At 43.1% G+C, this 19,225-nt stretch overlaps 1 protein-coding gene across 1 annotated transcript in view; it reads left to right on the top strand.

Moving 5' to 3' along the window:
* The window catches only part of scube3 (signal peptide, CUB domain, EGF-like 3), a gene marked incomplete at its 5' end in the record, with an annotated part of 67,323 nt that overhangs the window by 35,090 nt on the left and 13,008 nt on the right, over positions 1-19,225 (top strand). Inside the window, 5 exons of the mRNA XM_079226555.1 lie at positions 5,065-5,211; positions 7,174-7,290; positions 12,002-12,049; positions 16,589-16,705; positions 18,229-18,351. Coding sequence (XP_079082681.1) covers positions 5,065-5,211; positions 7,174-7,290; positions 12,002-12,049; positions 16,589-16,705; positions 18,229-18,351 — 552 coding nt within the window. The remainder of the gene's footprint in view (positions 1-5,064; positions 5,212-7,173; positions 7,291-12,001; positions 12,050-16,588; positions 16,706-18,228; positions 18,352-19,225) is intronic.

The following is a 19,225-nucleotide window of genomic DNA, read 5'->3' as shown; positions in this document are numbered from 1 at the left end:
CTAAGAGGAAGGAATGTTGCTTTTTATAGTGTGGTGGCTCCATGCTTAGGCCCCTTCTTTTCAATTTGTAAGCAACCAACACTAGCTTCTTAATGTCCTCCAGCCAGCGTCGAGCAAAGAGGGGACCGTCTCCCCTCTGAGACGTACTACAGCATCTCAGCATGGGCCGTGAGCCCTCTTTTCTCTTCCCTAAGCACTCAGAGCAGACTATAAACCCTTGGCATGCCTTCCACTACTTCAGCCCCATTGTTTCAGTCTCTCCACGACATGGTTCTCAGGTTTAAGAGAGCTTGCAGCGCTGCGGTGAAGAACTTGTGGCCTCCTTGGATCTTTTGTTCCAGGATCTTGTTCGTTGGCATTTTAGCTGGAGCGCCCGTGTTAACTTTGCTTCTTTTTGCGCAGTTTCACCTGTGATGTTAAAACTTTTCTGCTGGGAAAAGTTTTCTTGGAAGGAAGGTTTTAGCTCAGGAGGACAGTCCCAAGGAGCCTGGAGGTCCCGTGGGCGTCACAAGATATGATATTAGTTTTTTTGCAGTTTAGTAGGAGCTAGTATGCTTCTGACAAACCGGCTTGTTAATTCCTCACAAAGGGGAGGTTTTCCTTGCTGCTGTCGCACTGCTTACTTTTGGGGGAATGTTGGTTCTCTGGAAGTGGGGTTTGGATATATATATATATATATATATATATATATATATATATATATATATATATATATATATATATATATATATATATATATTACATTACATTACTTGGCAAGCGATAGTTCACATTTTCAAGCCACTGGCTGAAATAGTGATTTCAGCTCCAATCAATCTCTCTCCACACCGACCCATTTAGAATGACTCGCCCTCAAGAGTCACCATCATCAGTAAATCTTTATCTACTTTCCCTTTTTCTGTGTTCCTGACCTGCTGGCTTTCAGAAGGGCGGCCGTTTGAAGTGACCTGCTCTTAAAGCAATGTCCTGGAGGTGCTGCGGCAGATCTTGCATATTAAGTTGAAGTTCCACTGACTTAATGATAGAAATTGATTCTGCTTCAAGGGATCGAAGAATAATTTACTGTGGTTACTTTGTCCCCAAGGGTCATGCTGTTGTTTCTTTAGGGAAGAAAAGTGAGAGCTCACAATGTAACATGCTCAACAAGATCTCAGTGGGTCGGTGTTCTTAAAGGCCCTGATTATAAATATCCTTCTTAATTGGAAGTACAGTTTTTGGTTATTTCACATAAGATATTTCTTTTTCTTTAAAACAAACTCTGCTTGTCTTTCTGGTGGAGGTGGACGGGCCCTAGTTAGAAAAAGGTGATGTAACATGCTTCTGTACACAAATCAGGAATCAGTTGAGTTTCTGACTGTTATTAACTCTTAATAAATGTTAATAAATCTTTATGCTAAGATAAATTGGCTATCAATCTTTTCATCTAACTCTCAGCAAGAAAGCAGTTGAGCATATTTCCCAAAGTGCCAAACTCTTTCTTCATCATACAGGCTGTTATTGAGCGAACAGGACAAAAAAAAGGGATTTATTGGACTTCTGGCAACAACATGAGGTCTTGGTGTTGGGTACAGAGGTCACGACCTCTCTTGGTGAGGATAAAGTTGTGGCTCTTTTGCAGAGGGAACACTCCCACTTGTTTTCTTGGTTAATTGCAGTGTTCCCGTTTTACCGCAAGTGCAGTAGTTTTGATGACGCCTGTCGGTGTTGAGCTGTGTGAAAACTCGTATCCACTCAGGTAGCGAGCTATTTGAAAAAGCTCCTTCTCAATTCCAAGACTTTGGACTGTCCAGGTCTGTGCCTATAAAGCTGTGATTGTTTTTTTTATTAGTTTCTACATATAGTTATGTTTTATGGGTCAGAGTGCATATGATCTTGCTTTTTCTTTTATTTTCGTTTTTCCTCTCCTTCACTTTCCCATCCACCTCCTTATGAAAGGATGTTATTCTTTCTGCTTCCCATCATTTAGTAATGATAAAAACTGAAGGCCTTTGGCAGCCAGTTAGAGGGAACTGCACACGGTGGATGATAGCTGTGCCTGGCCTGGAGAAAAGGGCCATTGTGTCAACACTTTGGTTTTTATTGGTCCTCAGAGAAATGAAGGCCCAGGTTCTGGCCCCAGTCCGTTATTGATGGATGGCTCTGTAGCATTTGAGAGAAAGGGGGCTACATAAAAATAAAGGGGGAGTGAAGTGAGTTTTGGGATGCACAATACAACCTTAGTAAGTAATCTTTAGTCGTTTAGGGTTACTTAGCTGGAAATTCAATCCTCTGTTGAGTTCATAGATGTCTGCTTCTTGCTCTGGACTCGGATTGACACAAAGCCAAGTAAAGGGACCACTGAATTCCACATCCTACTTAAATATCCATATGCCTCGCAGTGAAATTTGCAGCACTTTACAGCAGCTGCTCTGTTGACGCTCATTCATGGTCACCTCACTCAGTCCTGCCATGTTTTTTTTCTTTCTTTCTTGCCTTCAGAGCTGAAGCGCTGGCCCAGTGTTTGCTCAGTGGTGAGTCTTTGTTAAGCGGGGAGGGCTGTCGCTGCAGCGTCTAATAGTTCACCCTGTCTGCATCAACGGCAGGAGCTCAGGCAGGAACGTCTGAGAGGATTGGATGATCTGGTGACACGTGTTGACAGACTTAAAGTGATGGAAAGTATTTAACCAGGGGCTCATCAAACTCAAACACCGTCAGCTACTTGAACCACGAGTGGAAATACATAGAAGGGCAGGTTCAGTTCTGTGCAAAACGTATGGAAAACAAGAGGGCATGATTAAATGAGGTTATGGTGGCAGGAGTAATAGTACATGAATAAGTAATTAAAGGGGACATTTGCTACCTGTTTATGTGGATGTCCAATCAGTGTTGATGGTAAATGTAGTTGATCGAAGCAATACATTCCTGCATTGACCAAGAAATCCGAGTCGATGCACAGGATGAAGCTGCAAACTGCATCCAGTGCCGTCGTTTGATGTGATAGTGAAGTAGCTGGAGGCAGGGAAGAACCAAAGGCGATTTCAATTTGTGTTTCTCTGGTAGCCAAGGGGGTGTGCGCCGGATGCCACTCAACAAATTCATTTCTTTGTTCTCCTAGTGTTGCCAACAAGCTAAATTTTTTGACAGCGAAAATGGCATCCCAAAATATGAGTGCAGAGGATGCAGCCGAAGAAATGCAGCATGCCGAGGCTACGGGGTGAGGTTGAGGCTGCAAGCGGGGAGGTTATGGCTGATGGGGACGCTCCAGAATCTGAGCTGCCGTGAGCAAATACCAACTGGTGGTCGCTTAGCTCCAATTGCCCGCCAATGCCAACAGAAAAGGAAATCATTCTGTTGCAATGGATGTCAGCGTGGGCAGTTTTTGTTGGATGCCCGACGCCAACCCTGAGAGAGTGTGTTACTCTGCATGGACGTTTTACTCCTCACGTGCACTGTGAGGTGTGCTGGCCACCTCCTTCGGGATCCCAAAGATAAACTGGAAGAGACAACTCAGAGCAGCAGGACTGAGAGGACAGATGCCCCTTGAGTTAGTATTTTTGTCACCTCACACTTTTGTGAGCTATTTTGTTGAGTTGCTGCTTAGCAAAATGCCGAGTAAATGTAACTTGGGCTTTTATTGTGAAAGGTAAAAACGGAGTGAAGCTGTAATGACCTGCTGTTGACAGTGTGGAAAATAAGAAATAGTGTAGTAGCATACCTCAAAACACTCAGCTACACTATGTTTCAGCTGGGCATCAGTAGTTTGTGCGCAATGCATTTTGGTACATGTAGTCATGGTCTGCATTGGTTCCACGAGCAGATCGCCGCTTTCTCTGTCAATATAGCACATAGGAATGTATTGCTTCAATTGACTACATTTAACATCCACGTAACAGATGTAGATTTTTCTCCTTGGAGCACAGAGTGATGTGACACCCTGTTGAGCTGAGATGGTTTTTTCTCCTCGACACCCTTGAGGCAGATACGTAGAAACTGTTTGACAGCTTCACGCTTTCCATGACTGGCACACCACATTTGGACTTCAGAGGAAGAGCGCACAAGGTTATATGAGCGGCGCTAGGTGTTGACACTTATGTCAAACACATATGCAAATGATTACATTTATAGCAAAAAAAATATAGAAAATTGGCTAATTAAGAAAGTTAGACCTCCAAACACCCTTCATGGCGACATCCGATTTAATGAGACGTTAATGGAGATGTCTTCTCGCTCACTGACTCCCTATTTGCCAGAAGAGAAGGAAACAGAGATCTGTTGGGTTTTTAATGAGCCACAGAGCGGGGGGCTGGGGGTTTGTCGCTGCATCTACAGCGCAGCGAGGTTTCACAACAAATAAGTCAGATATCAGTCTTCTCCCCAAGAAGGAAACTGTGCCGTTCCAGTAAAGCAGAGAGAGCACTGCGTCCGTTTGTGTAATAATTCATGACGTGAGGGTTTCAAGTCATGGACATGCAGGCTAGGTGTCTGCTGCACCTCTTCATGAAGCATTTATACATCACACATCATGCATCGTACGATGGCCAGTAAAGCTTTGAATTATAAAAGGCTTCTTCTTCAATTATGCCTCCTTTTGTGTTTTTAGAGGTTTGACAAGTGCTTCAACCTTGATGAAAATGAGTGCTGACCCTTCTCTTGTTGGAGTGCAATCTCCTTTTGTTCTGAGTCTCTACTGGGAGAATTTAACCAGAGTTATTTTTTTCCAGTGTGTTCCTCCTTTCTTTTCATTATGGGGGATTACCTCAATAAAAATTACAGGTCTACGGGATCAGCTCCTGCTGGGAGCTTTATCCTTTCTGCAGGCAGCCTCCTTTTTATAGCCTGAACAGAGTGAGCATGTTCCAACAAGTGCTTGAATCTTTGTGAAGGGGTACTGGGCATGTCAGTCACCAGCAGTAGGCATGTTTGTGACTCAGGGTCAGGAAGCCTGACAGGCAAATAAGCTTTGTGACGTCTAATTTAAAACCAAACTCTGAGTTTACTGAATGGTTTAAAAAAAAACGCTTGTCTAATCTTCAGAGACGGTTAAAAGACGAGCTCTCTCACTCTCCTTTGCTGTTTCTTTCGTAGTGCAACCAGACAACGGGAAGGATGGACCCACTTGCATGGACAAGAATCACGGCTGTGCACACATCTGCAGGGAAACGCAGAAGGGTGGCATCGCCTGTGAGTGTCGACCTGGATTCCAGCTCACGCGTAATATGAAGGAGTGCAAATGTAAGTCATGTCAAACTGAAGCATAGTTCCTCTCTGTAAAAGACACATATACACGCACACGCACACGCTAACACACACACACACGCACACACACATAGGGAAACACACCAGGAGGAGGATTTATAGGCTCCTCATGAAAAGGTAATTGGGGTTGGAAACCTGCCGATGATGGATAATTGTACTCATTCCACAAATGCCTTCCAAACAGATTTAAAGTAGGCTACTGACATTTAAGTTACATTACCAAGCGGTGACTAATCTCCTGAATAGCCCTCGTAAAGAAAAACATGTTTATCAAATCAGGAGCGATCATTTACACAACCGGGGCAAGTGTGGAGGTTACTCGAAGGGGACGGCTCTGATGGACAGCGCACACTTCCTGTTGCTGTGCAACGGAGATCATCCTGTCAGAGCCGGGGCCATGGCTGATGGGGGATTTGTCTGTGTTTGGATAAGGATTGGAGAAGTGTTATTCTATAGTTTTTTTCTCTCTGACAGCCCAGGAAAAGGGCAAAAGGCGCTGGGATGGTAGGGTGCAGACAGGATGGCGGTGGAAGCCTCTGCTCTTTCGTGCTCTTTCTCACTCTGTCATCACAGGTGTGTTAGAGGTGCCACGGTTAATGCTCCCCTCGCCCGCCAGTAGATAAATGTATTTTCACACACATACTTAAACCAGAAATCTTCCCATCATGTATGTATAACTGACATGAGTCCTTTGCTGCGTTTGTTTGAGAAATGTCATAAATTATGAAAATAAAAAAAATGTGTTCACTTAAAGGTTTTGCCCATTCTGCAGAGTTTATTGAATGCATTAAAAATGAAGACTGTCTCAGTAGTGAGTAAGCCTCTTGCCCGAGGCCACGTCATGGAGTTGCAATGCCCAAATTCTCCGTAGTAGTAGAGTCTGTGGAGTAATGAATGAATAAAACCATGATAGTGATAAATATTATCAACACAGTTCACCAGTCGCAAAGCAAGGAACGCCTTTCTTCACATTATGATGCACAGATTTTGATCTTTGTGACGATTGGAGTCGGCATTTTTTTTAAATGGGTTCAGTATTGAGGGAGAATGCTTCAGCCAGCAGTCGTTGTAAAATACTACGTCCACTAAAAGTGCTTCTTTTTTTTTGCCACTGACCTGCTCAGATTGGTGTTGTCAGTTTGTTGTGATGGAAAATAGAAAGTTTAGTGAAGTGTTAGACTTTGTGAGAAGCAATAACAGAGTGCATCACGTGAACATAAAGAAAAACATTTTATTTTATTGTAGGTTTCTATCCTTAATGTTGTCAGCTCCCTGCTCTCTGAGTAACTCTCCTGAGTGCACCTTTCCAGTCATTCTAACAGACACAGAGGTGCACACACACACACACACACACACACACACACACGGATGGTCTCATGATTCTCCTGGCGCAGATCAAAATCTGAGCTTGTCATTGGTAAAAACAAGCACTTTTAGTGAACATAAATTGTACGGTGAGCAGTTTCATTGAAGCCTGTTTAGCGGCTGCCGGCTGTCTGTCACCCAATATTGGAAAAATATAAAACATGATTTCCCCATTAGTCATTTAGACACAAAAAGATGGAAAGATAGGGTCCCAAATTGAAAATTAAGTGTTCCCTTTTAATCTTAGCCCAATTTTTTAATAAGAATAAGAAAATGTTGAATATTTTTGCATCTGTAGTAACTTCTGATTATTTTCCATATTGTTAAAGTGTTCGGACTGAGTTGTGACTTTGTTAATCCAATCATTTTGATAAACTCTGCAATGTGAAGCTTTACATTTACAGTAAAGAGTGCAGTCGGAGCTCGCAGTGATTATGTTCCAGAACATATGGCCCTTACAGTGTGTTGTGCTGAAGGCGTTGCATGTCGTAGTCTTCACTATTCCTTCGTTTCTTAAAAAAAAAAAAGTGTGTATATATGCATTTTATGTTAATGACCTCTGCTCTTTGATAGTGACATGTAACTACGGTAACGGGGGTTGCCAGCACATCTGCGAGGAGACGGACCACGGCCCCAAGTGTTCGTGCCACATGAAGTTTGTCCTGCACAGCGATGGAAAGACTTGTGTAGGTGAGTCACCTCATCCCGATACAAGTACCAAGGGCGAGAAGTAACGGCTTTAGAAAGAGAAAATGGTAGAACCACATTAACCCTGCACCCAATTTCCCGACAGCAAATTGAATTCAAGTTTGAAAAGAGGTTTATTGTGATAAAATGCAAGTTGAGATAAAGGCCTCGTTCCAGTAGCTCTTGATCTGTGACATACAAGGACAAAAGGCTACCACCCACTGTGCTTTCCTCTTTGCTGCTGCTCCAGTAACCCTTCAGCATCTGCTTTGGCTTCTCTTCCTCCTCCTCCTCCTCTTCACTGGACACACCAGCTCTCCTTACTCCTCTCTGTTTCTCAGCCATGCAGTCAGACGCACACCTTCCATTAGCCCTTGGGTCAGTACTTCTACTGCTTCCCGTTGGGGATTAACTCACACACCTGACCTAACCTTCCACTGGCATTATTTATCAGTGTTTACCTCGGTCGACTTAAGTTGAGTAAAAATCATTCAGCCTCTCGGCTATATTGAACCGTTTTGAAGGGCAGTTTTCTATCAGATGGGGCCTGTAGAGTCAAAGCACGGTGCTAATGAACACGTACGGATCACGCTTCGCCATGCAGAGTTGCACTGACGATTACCAATGAAGTTAGTCAGGTGCACATTTAAGACTGACCATTACTGCAGACGGGTCTCTAATTTATCCGCCGCTTTAACCAGAGTGCCATTAATAGTTTCTGTATACGGCACAAACCCATTTGAACCTAATTCCGCGTGCACTTTGTAGTGTTGGCACTCTGGGTTTGTACTGGAAGTGTCTGTGAGTTGGATCGGACATGTTTTCATTGTCAGGAACACAAACCTAGTAATAGAATTAGAGGCTACGCCTGCGGCGCAGACTGGTGAGGCGGTTGCTTGGTTTCAATGGCTGTTAAGTTTGGGGGCTCGGTTTGGGTAGCGGCTGATTAGCTCAGTGCTTCTGGATCCTCTTTATTACCGCAGCCCTGATGAGAGCCAGACCTATGTCAAGGTCTGGTCAGCCATCCTGTCATTATTGCTGTACCCTGCTCGGCCAGGGGGGGACGCCGCAAAGTTGACCGCGACCAAATTATACGTCTCGGCTCGTCTTATTCCCAAGGCAGAGCAAATGTACATTTAGGTGTGCCAGATTAAGAAGCAGTCAGCCAGTTAAAATCTCTGATTTCCCTCTCAGAGTCTGGGTTTACAGAGGAGGGGAGGAGGGCTGCTCTGCGGTCGACACAAGGGCGCTCCATCTCCCAGACACTCTATTAGTTAATAAAACCTCAATAAAACAAACACTCTGCCAAATGAACCACTGACGGGAGAGTGAGTGACACAAGCGTTAGAAGACCTTCAGTGAGGCACCACCACTGTGCACTGGGACTCTAACTGTGTCGGGTTTCCACCATGAAAAACCGTTCAAGAGCAGCGCATGCTGCAGCTGTGTTTTTGTGTGTGTGTGTGTGTGTAGCACATCAGAAGCTGCACGACTGTACACTAATATTTCAAGTCGGTGTGCTAGGTTTGATTACAATAACCTTATCCCTCTGGCAAAAAGATATGGCAGCTACCTCTGCTTTGCGGAAGGGAATTTCATTTGTAATTAGTTCAAGGCTTAAAACAAATGGTTTTCTCTTGGAACAAAGACATCATATTCTAATCGTGAATTAAGTTTCAAATAGTCTTGAATGTCACGAGCGAGATAAAAATAGCCTGTTTTATTTCTGCGTGCCGTCTTCATGGCACATCGTGATAATTACCTCTCAGCCGCCGTGTAGCGGGGATCCACGGAAAACCACACAAAAGGAAAAATACACTCCCGGTTTAGCCTCACTATTGATTTTGATTTCGTAACATTTGTGATGAATCGAGTCTCCGCATACTTCATCCGAAAGGGGAACACGGCGCGATTACAAAGCGGCTCTCGCCTCGTCAGCGGCTTCGTCGTTAGTCTGGTGGGCTCGTTCAGTATGCCGTCGCCTCGCCGTTCAATCCATCTTGTGGGAGGTTTCATATCATTTTGTGGCACATTTTCATAGATTGTGTGGTGTTTCTCATCACCCAGGCCTGCACAGGCATTTTGTAATAAAACACCACACGCGGTGTTCTCTGTTGGGAAGTGTTGATTATTTCTGCTTCCTCTCTCACCTCTGTTCATACCTTGCATACTGTTGGTGGGAGTTTCATGTCAGCTGGGCCGTTATGGATGGCACATGCTCTCTTTCATTCATACACACACACACACACACACACACACACACACACACACACACACACACACACACACACACTGAGAGGTATTTGTTCAATTCGTCTACTCGATCTATAAAGTCGGATTATTTGACTGAAATTAACACAATGTAACAAAGTCCGGTTTATTTGTTTGTGCATCAAGTAAGTGGAAGTAGTATCTTAAAGGAGCGGCGACCGTCATGTGGAAGCATTTACGCTGTTAGCACAGCAAATCATAAACATTCACAAATAGCAGGCAGATGCAGACATGCTCAGGAGTTCAATCATCTGAAGAGTTGGCCACACTATGCCAAACACACACATGCACGCACACACACACAAGAGCAAGCAAGAGATGCATTTTATAATACAAACAGAAAGCTATACAAACAACCACACAAACGGTACATATCCAGCATGCAGGCATCACATGCATGTAAACACATGTAGTCTACACGCATATGCCCGTAACATAAACACGCTGTGCTCTCCTTTCGGGTGGTCTGTGTTCACGCTGGTGTGTTCAGATGTACCTCGCAGTGCTCTCTGTCCTCCTCACTGCTTAGGATCGTTGTGTCTGGATGCTGCATGTTGGGATGGGGACACGTTGGTCCAACTGTGGCAGTCGACGTGAACTGTGCATGCGTTGTGAAATGAGCATCTGCTTCCTCATCCTGCACCTCAAAAGAGCTCTGGGTCGGTCATCCTGACATCCAAAAGGGCTTGAAAACACGCTTTAATTACAGATATATATATTTTTTTAAACATAATTACAATAGTTCAAGGATATACATGATAGCTCTTACTCCTGTTCAAAATAAGACCCTCAGAAGGTCTTTTACCTTTTTTCCATTTTGCTGAAGTTCTTAAAGGCCAAATCCGTCATCCCAGCTGTATCATGGGAGAGTGTGCGTGGTCTGCGTACTCAATGTGTGCCATGTAGACTCGTGTGAAGCTAAATATACATTCAGTGGACTGTAGACTTGGGAATTTGGCTTGTAGATTTTTTTAAATTAAAAGCCAATCAATTAAAAGTCGTAATATGACATAAATGATGAACACAAATAGCTTTTTAATGACAACACATAAATTGTACAGCTGGGCCCACTGCCAGTGCTTAGAGACTTGATACAACAGCCGAACAACATTAATTCTGAAATGATCCGTCCATAAAAGACACCATAAAGCGCAGACATGAATCTGGCTGTCCCCGTCTTTCAGCTTGCAGCACTAACCACCACTCGCTCTGTCTCCGGAGGCTCGCAGCGCTCATACTAACTAGCAAAAGCCTCATCTCACACAAACAGAACTGCACTGTGTGTAATATTTCATTTGCATGATTGCATGTGGCGAGGTAACACTTTTTTCCTTGAGATGTCACCTTTTTTATTTTAGTCGAGGATCTGTCATAAACAATGTGTTTTATTAGGAAAATAATCACTGCTGTTTTCCCAGTTGTTACCGTCTTTTATTTTTAAATCAACAACATAATGTCATTCTCTCATGTCATTATTGCCTCCTGAGGGTGTAAATAGCTATTAACCTTTGTTTAATTCAGAAGAGATGATCCCCTCTCATCCGTGCTATCCACCTTTTTCCTATCCCCATGATATCTTGCATGAATTATGTGCGCATCTTCTTTTTTGTTTGAACCTTTTGAGAAAGAAAAAAATGTGGGAACACAACTCATCAAATGGGATAATGTGATAATACCTCTTCATGAGTATGTTAGCTTAGCTTTAGCTGAAATGGTATGGAGATCAGAAGCAAGTTATGCCGTTTGCAACTGCACCAACAGTCACGCTAAAGTAAAATGTGTGGCTGAAACAAACATAAACTGACAATGAGACGTCACTGTTCCCGTCAGCGATGGTACATTCTCATCTGCCAAAAGAAGCCAAATCCGAATCAGCTTTCTTATCTGCTACTGTTATGATTAATATGTACACACTGTTGTGTTCCACCTCATTTAATAAGACGCCCCTGGCTTTACTGCTATGGAGGTACTGATAAGCCTCAGAGCTATCCAGACTGTTCATCCATTCACTGTCTGTAGCGACATAATGAAGAAAAAGGCTAAGTATGCTACTTTTCATTATCAAAGGCCACTTCTTCATGCTTGTCCCCACATCCCTCTGTAGTACAAGGCAGAGGTTTGATCACATTATCCCATATAAGGTGTGACAGGTTGAGTTCTCACCTAATGTATTTCCTTAAAATTACAAATTCAAAAAGGAAAGGCGCTTGGAGCATGCTAACTCTCACAGACGCCTCTTCGATGACGGGAATAAATGGAAGTTGCGCTCATAATTCACTGAGGGGAACAAAAGGTGGATATACTGTAAAATACATCGGATTAGTTCTTGACACATGAGCATGATTTAAAACAACACACCAATGCTGCGTGGTTCAAGTGTACAGAGAACTAAAGTGGTGTTTTTACAATGTGTGCGTGTGTGTGGGTGTGCGCGTGCATGCAGGGGAGAGGAGTGTCCAGTCCCAGGCAGCCCCACAGCTGTTCCCCAATGGTAAATATGTGTTCCTCTGACTCCTCTCTCTGGGGGTCTGTGGGTGTGGGGAGTAGAGGAAGCCAACCTAGCAGGCACTGTTCAGGCCATTCCCCACAGGGCATCATCCCTCTGACCCCTGACCTCTGACCCCTCCACTCCCCTGCCTTCCTCTTCCTTCTGTGAATGCCCTCTCAATAACAACCGCTGGCTGTGGCCACGCCTTTTCAAAACACAGCTGCAAACAGGGAGTCTCTGACCAGCAGTATGGACATTACATAAAGGGATACAGATGTACGGTATTAAATGGAGAGACATGACAAATTAAGTCAGTTTGACAGTGGTGGTACGTAAGTATTGTTCTTGAGCACAGTTTTGAGGTACTTAGGTATTTATATTTAATGCCACTTTATCTACTTAACTACAATAAAGAGAAAAGTATTGTACTTTTCACCCCACTACTTTTATCTAACAGCTGCTGTAACTTTTCAGATAAAGACCTTCCATAAAAAACCTCAGATAAACGTACATAATACATTATAAAAGATTAAATGAGTGGTGTCCAACCTTTCCGGCTTATGGCCCCTAACAATAAAACAGTGGGGGCCCTTGTCCCATTTCAGGTTAGCAGTCCCGCCAAAGAGTGATTTCCCCTCTAGTCCTCTCAGATGGCTTTATGTAAATACATTATATTGTGTGTGTATATATGTATATGTATATATATATATATATATATATATATATATATATATATATATATATATATATATACACACACATACCCTGCCGCATTTATCATACAACAGCCTTCTGATTTTGGTGTTGTGGCCCTTTGGAGGGGCCCGACCCCTAGGTTTGGAACCACTAAACTATCCAACAGTATATGAGGTATTTAAAACTGGCTCCACCTCGAGCAACAGTAAAATGCTGCTTGCATGTTGATGCATCAGTATTGATAATCCAATTATGTCATTTAAGATAATACATCAATGAGTCCTTTTATATATATTTTTATATATATTTGGCTTAATACTTCTGTACCTTGGTCAGACTTTGAATGCAGGACTATTTATCCACTAGTACATTTAAATAAGTAAAGGATGCGAATATGTTTTCTGCAGTTTGATTGCTCGACTAAATCTGGACGTATCGGCACAAGCGCACGTAGCCTCTGTCAAAAGTCCAAATCAATTTAAATGTGATTGGCTTTCAAGAGGCAGACCAAAGATTTTGGTTTTATTTGTGTTTTGATACGACTGAAATGAGCGAAATTGAGCATGCACGGGTCTAAACACTCAGCCGTGGTGTTCCTAAACTCCATCATCACGGCCTATTAGCTTTGGTGAGGGAGCCAATAATGTGTCCATGATTGCTTCATAGAAAAGATAAAACACGGAATCCCTCTAAACTGGCCTTTTCTTGTCTCTTACAATAATTTATTGCAGGGAATATATGACATTTCAGTCCAGTTTCTTCTTCTTTTTTGTTTTCAAACAAAAATAGAAGAAAAATGAACAATGGGGCAAGTTTTGCGCAAAAGAAGAGAAATAAATAGTATAGAAACTGCATTTCTATAACATCACAAATGCGCACTGTGTTTTTAATAGCTATGGTAAAGATGCCAAGAAAAATAAACTCCATAAATCTGCGACGATGTATCAAACCTTGATACTTCAAAGAGATTTACGATTTAATTATACCATGTAAGAGACTGAGGGAGGAGGCTTGTTCTCGGAGGAGTAGCCTGCTCAAGGTAAGATGCGAAACAGTAGTGTTTTAAGTTACTAGTTGTTACTACTGTATGTTCACTGAGTTTCCCTCATGCCACAGACACTATAACAGTCTGACCTATTTTAGTATTTTGTGTCCTAGTTTTTGTCCTTTTTTTCCCTCTCTCAGAAATAGAAACATTAGGAGCAAGAGACATATTTTGCATCCTCCTTTATCAGTTCCACCCTGATTTCTTGTGTTACTGTACCATACAGAAACCAACTTTGTGGTTTGCTTTCACAGTTGCACCTCTAGAGAACATTAACAAACTTGGGTAACAGTGGGTTTATTTGTTATTGAGAGAGCATTCGCCTCAGAAACAACTGTACCTTCTGAGAAACGCTACCTGCATGTTCGCTGTTTGGTGAAGAAAACGCAGTCTGTTCTCTTAAAAAAAGAAAGAAAAGCCATATATTCTCCATGATCAACACCCAGAGAACCTCTGTCTGGTGTCTTTTTGCTATCCACTCTCCCATTGACTTATTTTGTTCGCGGTCGTCATAAATGACTGATGACAAGCTATTTGTAAACAGTCCTGATGCGAGACATCTTGTGGCTTCCGTTAAAAGATTATGGACACTGTCTGAACCCCTCCGTATGAAACGTATACTGCGGAGGCTCAGCGCTAGACCAAACACCCGACACGTCATCTCTGAGAATATTTACAAAAGTCTGCCCGCTGTTCCAGTAATTGCGGGTCCCAACCCGGTGCGCTGTCGATGCGGCTGGTGTGAATCCAAAACACACAAACCCACACGCATACCAGAGCGTGTGTCTCTCGAAACCATAATGTCAGAAATATTTCTTTTCTCTCTTAACACATGATCATTACGGTTTGGTGAGATGGCTGCCTGACTAAGCGTTACCGAGGCATGTCCCGACACCGTCTTATCGTCTCGTCTGCCAACTGTCTCCGCTCACACTTTGCAATTATGTGAACCCACAGCGCTATCGGGCCCGGCGTGGGACTGAGGTACTGGCTGGGAGCAGTAATGTCAGTTACACAGGGCCCTGTCTATGTGGTGTTTGCTAACGTTAGCCTGCAAACGCAACTGGTCTTATCAAGTAAGACTGCAAAACCGCTGAATGTGTTGAATCTAGAAAAGATGAATCATGCTTTACTGATTATAATCAAGACACTGCTATTAGGTGTGTAAATTCAGGTTAAAATCATTTGATAGCTATAGTAGAGTTTAACTTTTAAACAGTTGGAAAACGTACGTATTAACGTATTGGAGGGAAAAAATAATAATAGTTATACGTTTATAGTTATATCTCGTATAAATCATGACAAATCAAATCCATTAAAACTTCATCGAAAAGTGTCACAAATACAGTTAATTGTCACGTAATCTAAGACAACCCGCCTCTCATATTGTGAGTTGCAATCCAGTACAAGTTTTTCATGAAGTGGTCGTGAACCTCATTTCATATTTAATAATGAATGTAATATTCACTGGTCCTGGTACAGTACATTAATCCATCATGTTCCGCCTTAAGCAACAACGTCCACTAAACTGTTTTGAGCTGTTGTCTATGTAACGACTATAAAACACACAATTACATCACTGTAAGCACCTGTTTGGCTTTGATGCATAATTCCAGTCAACGGTTTATTTATTTTTTTATTTAGAGAAAGAGCTTTACAAAGTTTTATTATGGCTGCTGCAGGCAGTGCCGCTTTATATTTTAGTGCAGAGGATTAGGTGTTTCCCCAAAGGGATCCTCGTTCGCCATTAAAAAAAGAAAAGAAACCAGTGCAGCTGCATTCCCTCTTTACTGCCACGTGTGAGCTGCCATCGCCCTGCCAGTGGGAAGCCTTCAACTGGCCCAGCTGTGCTGGCTCCTTTTTAGAAGAGCTGCCAGCCAGCATCCTACAACCCATTAGAGAGGAGATGTGCTGTGTGGCTGACCAGTTGCCTTAGAGCAAGTTAAACTGATGTTCTGAGTCGCAAAAGCCTTTTTTTTTTACTTGTTTTTTTTTTTCTTCTGTAGTGTGTGAGACTTCCTATAAAACTGCCAGAAACTATTAAGGCACACAGTCTCCTTTATGTGAGAACAAATGTATCCTGTGCTGTTGCTTAAAATGAAAGTCTCAGTGAAATTTGTCACCGTCTTGAGAAGAGACCTCAGCGAGCCGGTCTTGACTGACTACCTCCCCTTTTTTCAAAGCAGTCTTGCCAACGCGGGGCGGGGTAAGGAAGAGCTGAAATTGCTTTTTTATCCCCAAAATGCCTGGAAGGTTTTTGTCAAAAATCAGGAAAAAGTGGCAGTTTTGTCACATCTGTCTTGGAACTCAAACCTCTGCCGTCATGATGGAGGGAAGACAGATGCCCTGCAGGACAGAGGACTTTTGGAGGTCGTAATGCTAATTGACCAAAGAGGAGCCAACACACACACTTTACAACACATATAGAACATGTGTGAAACCCCATATCTGGCTGCGTTGGATCTAATATTTCCTTATGACTGTCTCCTTTCATTATTCACAAGCATCTTCTCAATTCCTTTCCTCTAAATCTCATCCAGCTGCTGCATTAATTTTCACTTCCCTTGTTTCCTTCATTCCTATTTCCTCCTGACCGCCTGCTCTGCTTCTTATTGTTTGACTGTTTGACACAAAAAAAAGCAATGCGGAATGTAATAGTGTGCCTTTTTAAATGCTTGCTATAATACCGTTATGCATATTTGCTGTTTTGATGTGGGGGGAAATAAGTAGGTCAATATAGCATGTACGTTGTATTTCTCTTCTGGGGGTTTGTCTGACTGCGAGTGCCTGTTTCCCTGCAGAGACCTGCGCAGTGAACAATGGTGGCTGTGATAGCACATGTCACGATTCAGTGACTGGAGTCCGCTGCAGCTGTCCCGTTGGCTTCACTCTGCAGCCGGACCGCAAGACCTGCAAAGGTAAAGCAACACCTGTCCAGCTGTCACCAAATGATTCTGCCGCTTGTCATGTTGCCAGGTACACTGCAGCTCCTCTCGGCGCCTGGAGCTCACAGGAATGATCAATTAATTTACGCTAGTTGGGTTTTCTCTGCACAGACTACATTATCTACATTGTTTAGCAGCCACCGGCGCTCTGTCGATGTCTGTATCCTTACTGGTGGCACCAATCTTACACTTCTTTTGTGCTTTTCTGCTGCATATTTCCAGGAACATTTTGTGATGCCACCTATTTTCTTGACAGTTTTTTTCCGCAACATAACCATCATCCTCCTTTCTGGGTGGCTGGCACCCAGTAACTCAAGCAACCTTCCTACAGGAGCAATGTTTTTTTTGTGTCAAAACAAAATTGCCTTCACACTTAAGGGTGCAATTGATAATTATATCTGTAGAATAAATAAAATAAAAGGCACTCCTGATTGTCAGAGTTAGACGACTTTGGAGAGAATGAGGACAATCTAAGTTTCCAGGAAAGCCGGGAGAGAAATCTATCAACCTTGTACGGCGCATAATGTTACGCTAACAACTCTGATAAAAGTACATATTATATTAGTACGGTTTTAAGAAGAAAACAAACCCAGGCAGATCTGGCACAACGGGGGAAACGGGGACTTCTGTAGAACTGAGACAAAGATGGAGCAAGGAAGGGATGATTTTATTCCTTTTCAGATGCATTTATTTCAACCAGATGATGAAGACTCCCTCAAGAGACAGACGCCTCATTAGCGATGATGATTCAGAATTAATCAGAGCCGCTGCCAAACAAGGCAGAGCACCATCAAAAGCGGGGGATGAATACATGATATATTGATTGGGTATTGGCTCCAGAAATGAAGAGCAGAGTAACTGGAGGGAGGTGGACAATGATGATTGAGAGTTCTCTGCCGCGGGGCTTCGCTGTGAGAGAGCTGGGTCCCATTACAGCCACAAACAAACTGATTTTAGCCCTTCTGAGGGCCAGTAAGGAAATCCCTGAAGCTTATTTCCAGTTTCCACGAGACTGTCACGGACATATTCATCCTATTTTGGAATAGTTCTGCACCATTAGCTAAGCTGCCTTTTGTTCTTATATCTCCTCCTCGCTGTTCAGATTTAACAACTTTTCCTGAACTCCTATAATCTTTAGTATATTTATATCAACAACAGATCACATGGCTTCTTGTAGATGACACTCGCAGAGAATCAGGAGCTTGAAAACCCCAACTGTACGTTACCTGCCCAGCAGCAAAGTTAGCGACCAGCTTTCTGGACCTCGTGGAGCATTTAGCAGATACTTTTCTCAGGAGTTGGTGCAGATCAACAACAGTGCTAAAAGAAAGTGAATATTGGATTCACGCTCATCAGGTGGCCAGAAACACAACTCCAAATGAAGAATGTTGTTGCTTTGTAACAGCTGGATGCGTCATTTTTTTTGCTATTTTCTCTACTTTTCTTCTGTGATGGGTGATTTGATGTATCCACTGTTGATGATTTTCTGTTCGCAGACATCGATGAGTGCCGTCTTAACAATGGAGGGTGTGATCATGTGTGCCGAAACACAGTGGGCAGCTTTGAGTGCAGCTGCAAGAAAGGCTACAAGCTGCTGACCAATGAGAGAACTTGTCAAGGTACGTAGCCCTTTTTGGACCTGTTTTTCCCCAACAAAGTTTTCTGTAGACCCCGACCCAAGCACCATCTTTCTTAAACATCGGGATTTTTGCATTGATTACCAAGAATGGTGAACCAAGAATGTCATCCAAATAGCACATAAATGTGCTCCCTCCAGCCCACAGAGAAGCCAAACCAGGCCTCTCTGACTTGTTTGTCTGTGATAGTTGGTGGTAGCCATCGCTCAGCAGGAGCTGGGGGGGGACTAGCTGCAGAACAAATAAAGAATTTGCCGTGGCCGAACCCAGGTGTGGGGAATTAGTGCTCCAACTCTAAAACCCCTGGTTCCTGGATGAATCGAGCCCCGACAGAAACATCTGGTGAAAGAAGACAGGCGGGCTTCAACTGTGGTGCTCAGCCTCTCTCTCCGAGTGGAAAAACAGATGACATGCTATTTTTTAATTCTCCTTTCTTTATTGATGTGGTCGATCAATATCCAGCCTGGTACACATCAATGTCATGGCAATGGGTTTAGAATGGCTGCACTGAATCACAAACATCTTACGTGTCACATGGGCTTCGCAGCCACTTTCTTGTCACTTCAAATCTATTTTTGGTGGGACGCCTTTCTCTCTGTATGCAGAGCAAAACAATGCAAAAGTTTATTTTGCCGTAATAGCACAGATAACTGCGAAAATGTGGTCCGTGCATGTAGGAATGTAAATCACAGTTTGTTTTCCGTGGCGCGGTGCCTTAACCCACTCTGTCATGTGCTGTTTGGGTGCACAGGGGCAACTTTGGAACAGTGTTGTCCTTGTTTGGTGCTGTGTGTTTTGTCTGGAGAGAAGGGCTGCGATAAAGCTCACCTCTTGTTGAGTGAGGTGTTGCCAGGCT

The sequence above is a fragment of the Taurulus bubalis genome, assembly GCF_910589615.1.
Source record: "Taurulus bubalis genome assembly, chromosome: 11".
In the NCBI taxonomy this organism is placed as follows: Eukaryota; Metazoa; Chordata; class Actinopteri; order Perciformes; family Cottidae; genus Taurulus; species Taurulus bubalis.
The sequence above is the reverse complement of the archived record's forward strand: the minus strand, read 5'-3'. Positions and strand labels throughout refer to the sequence as shown.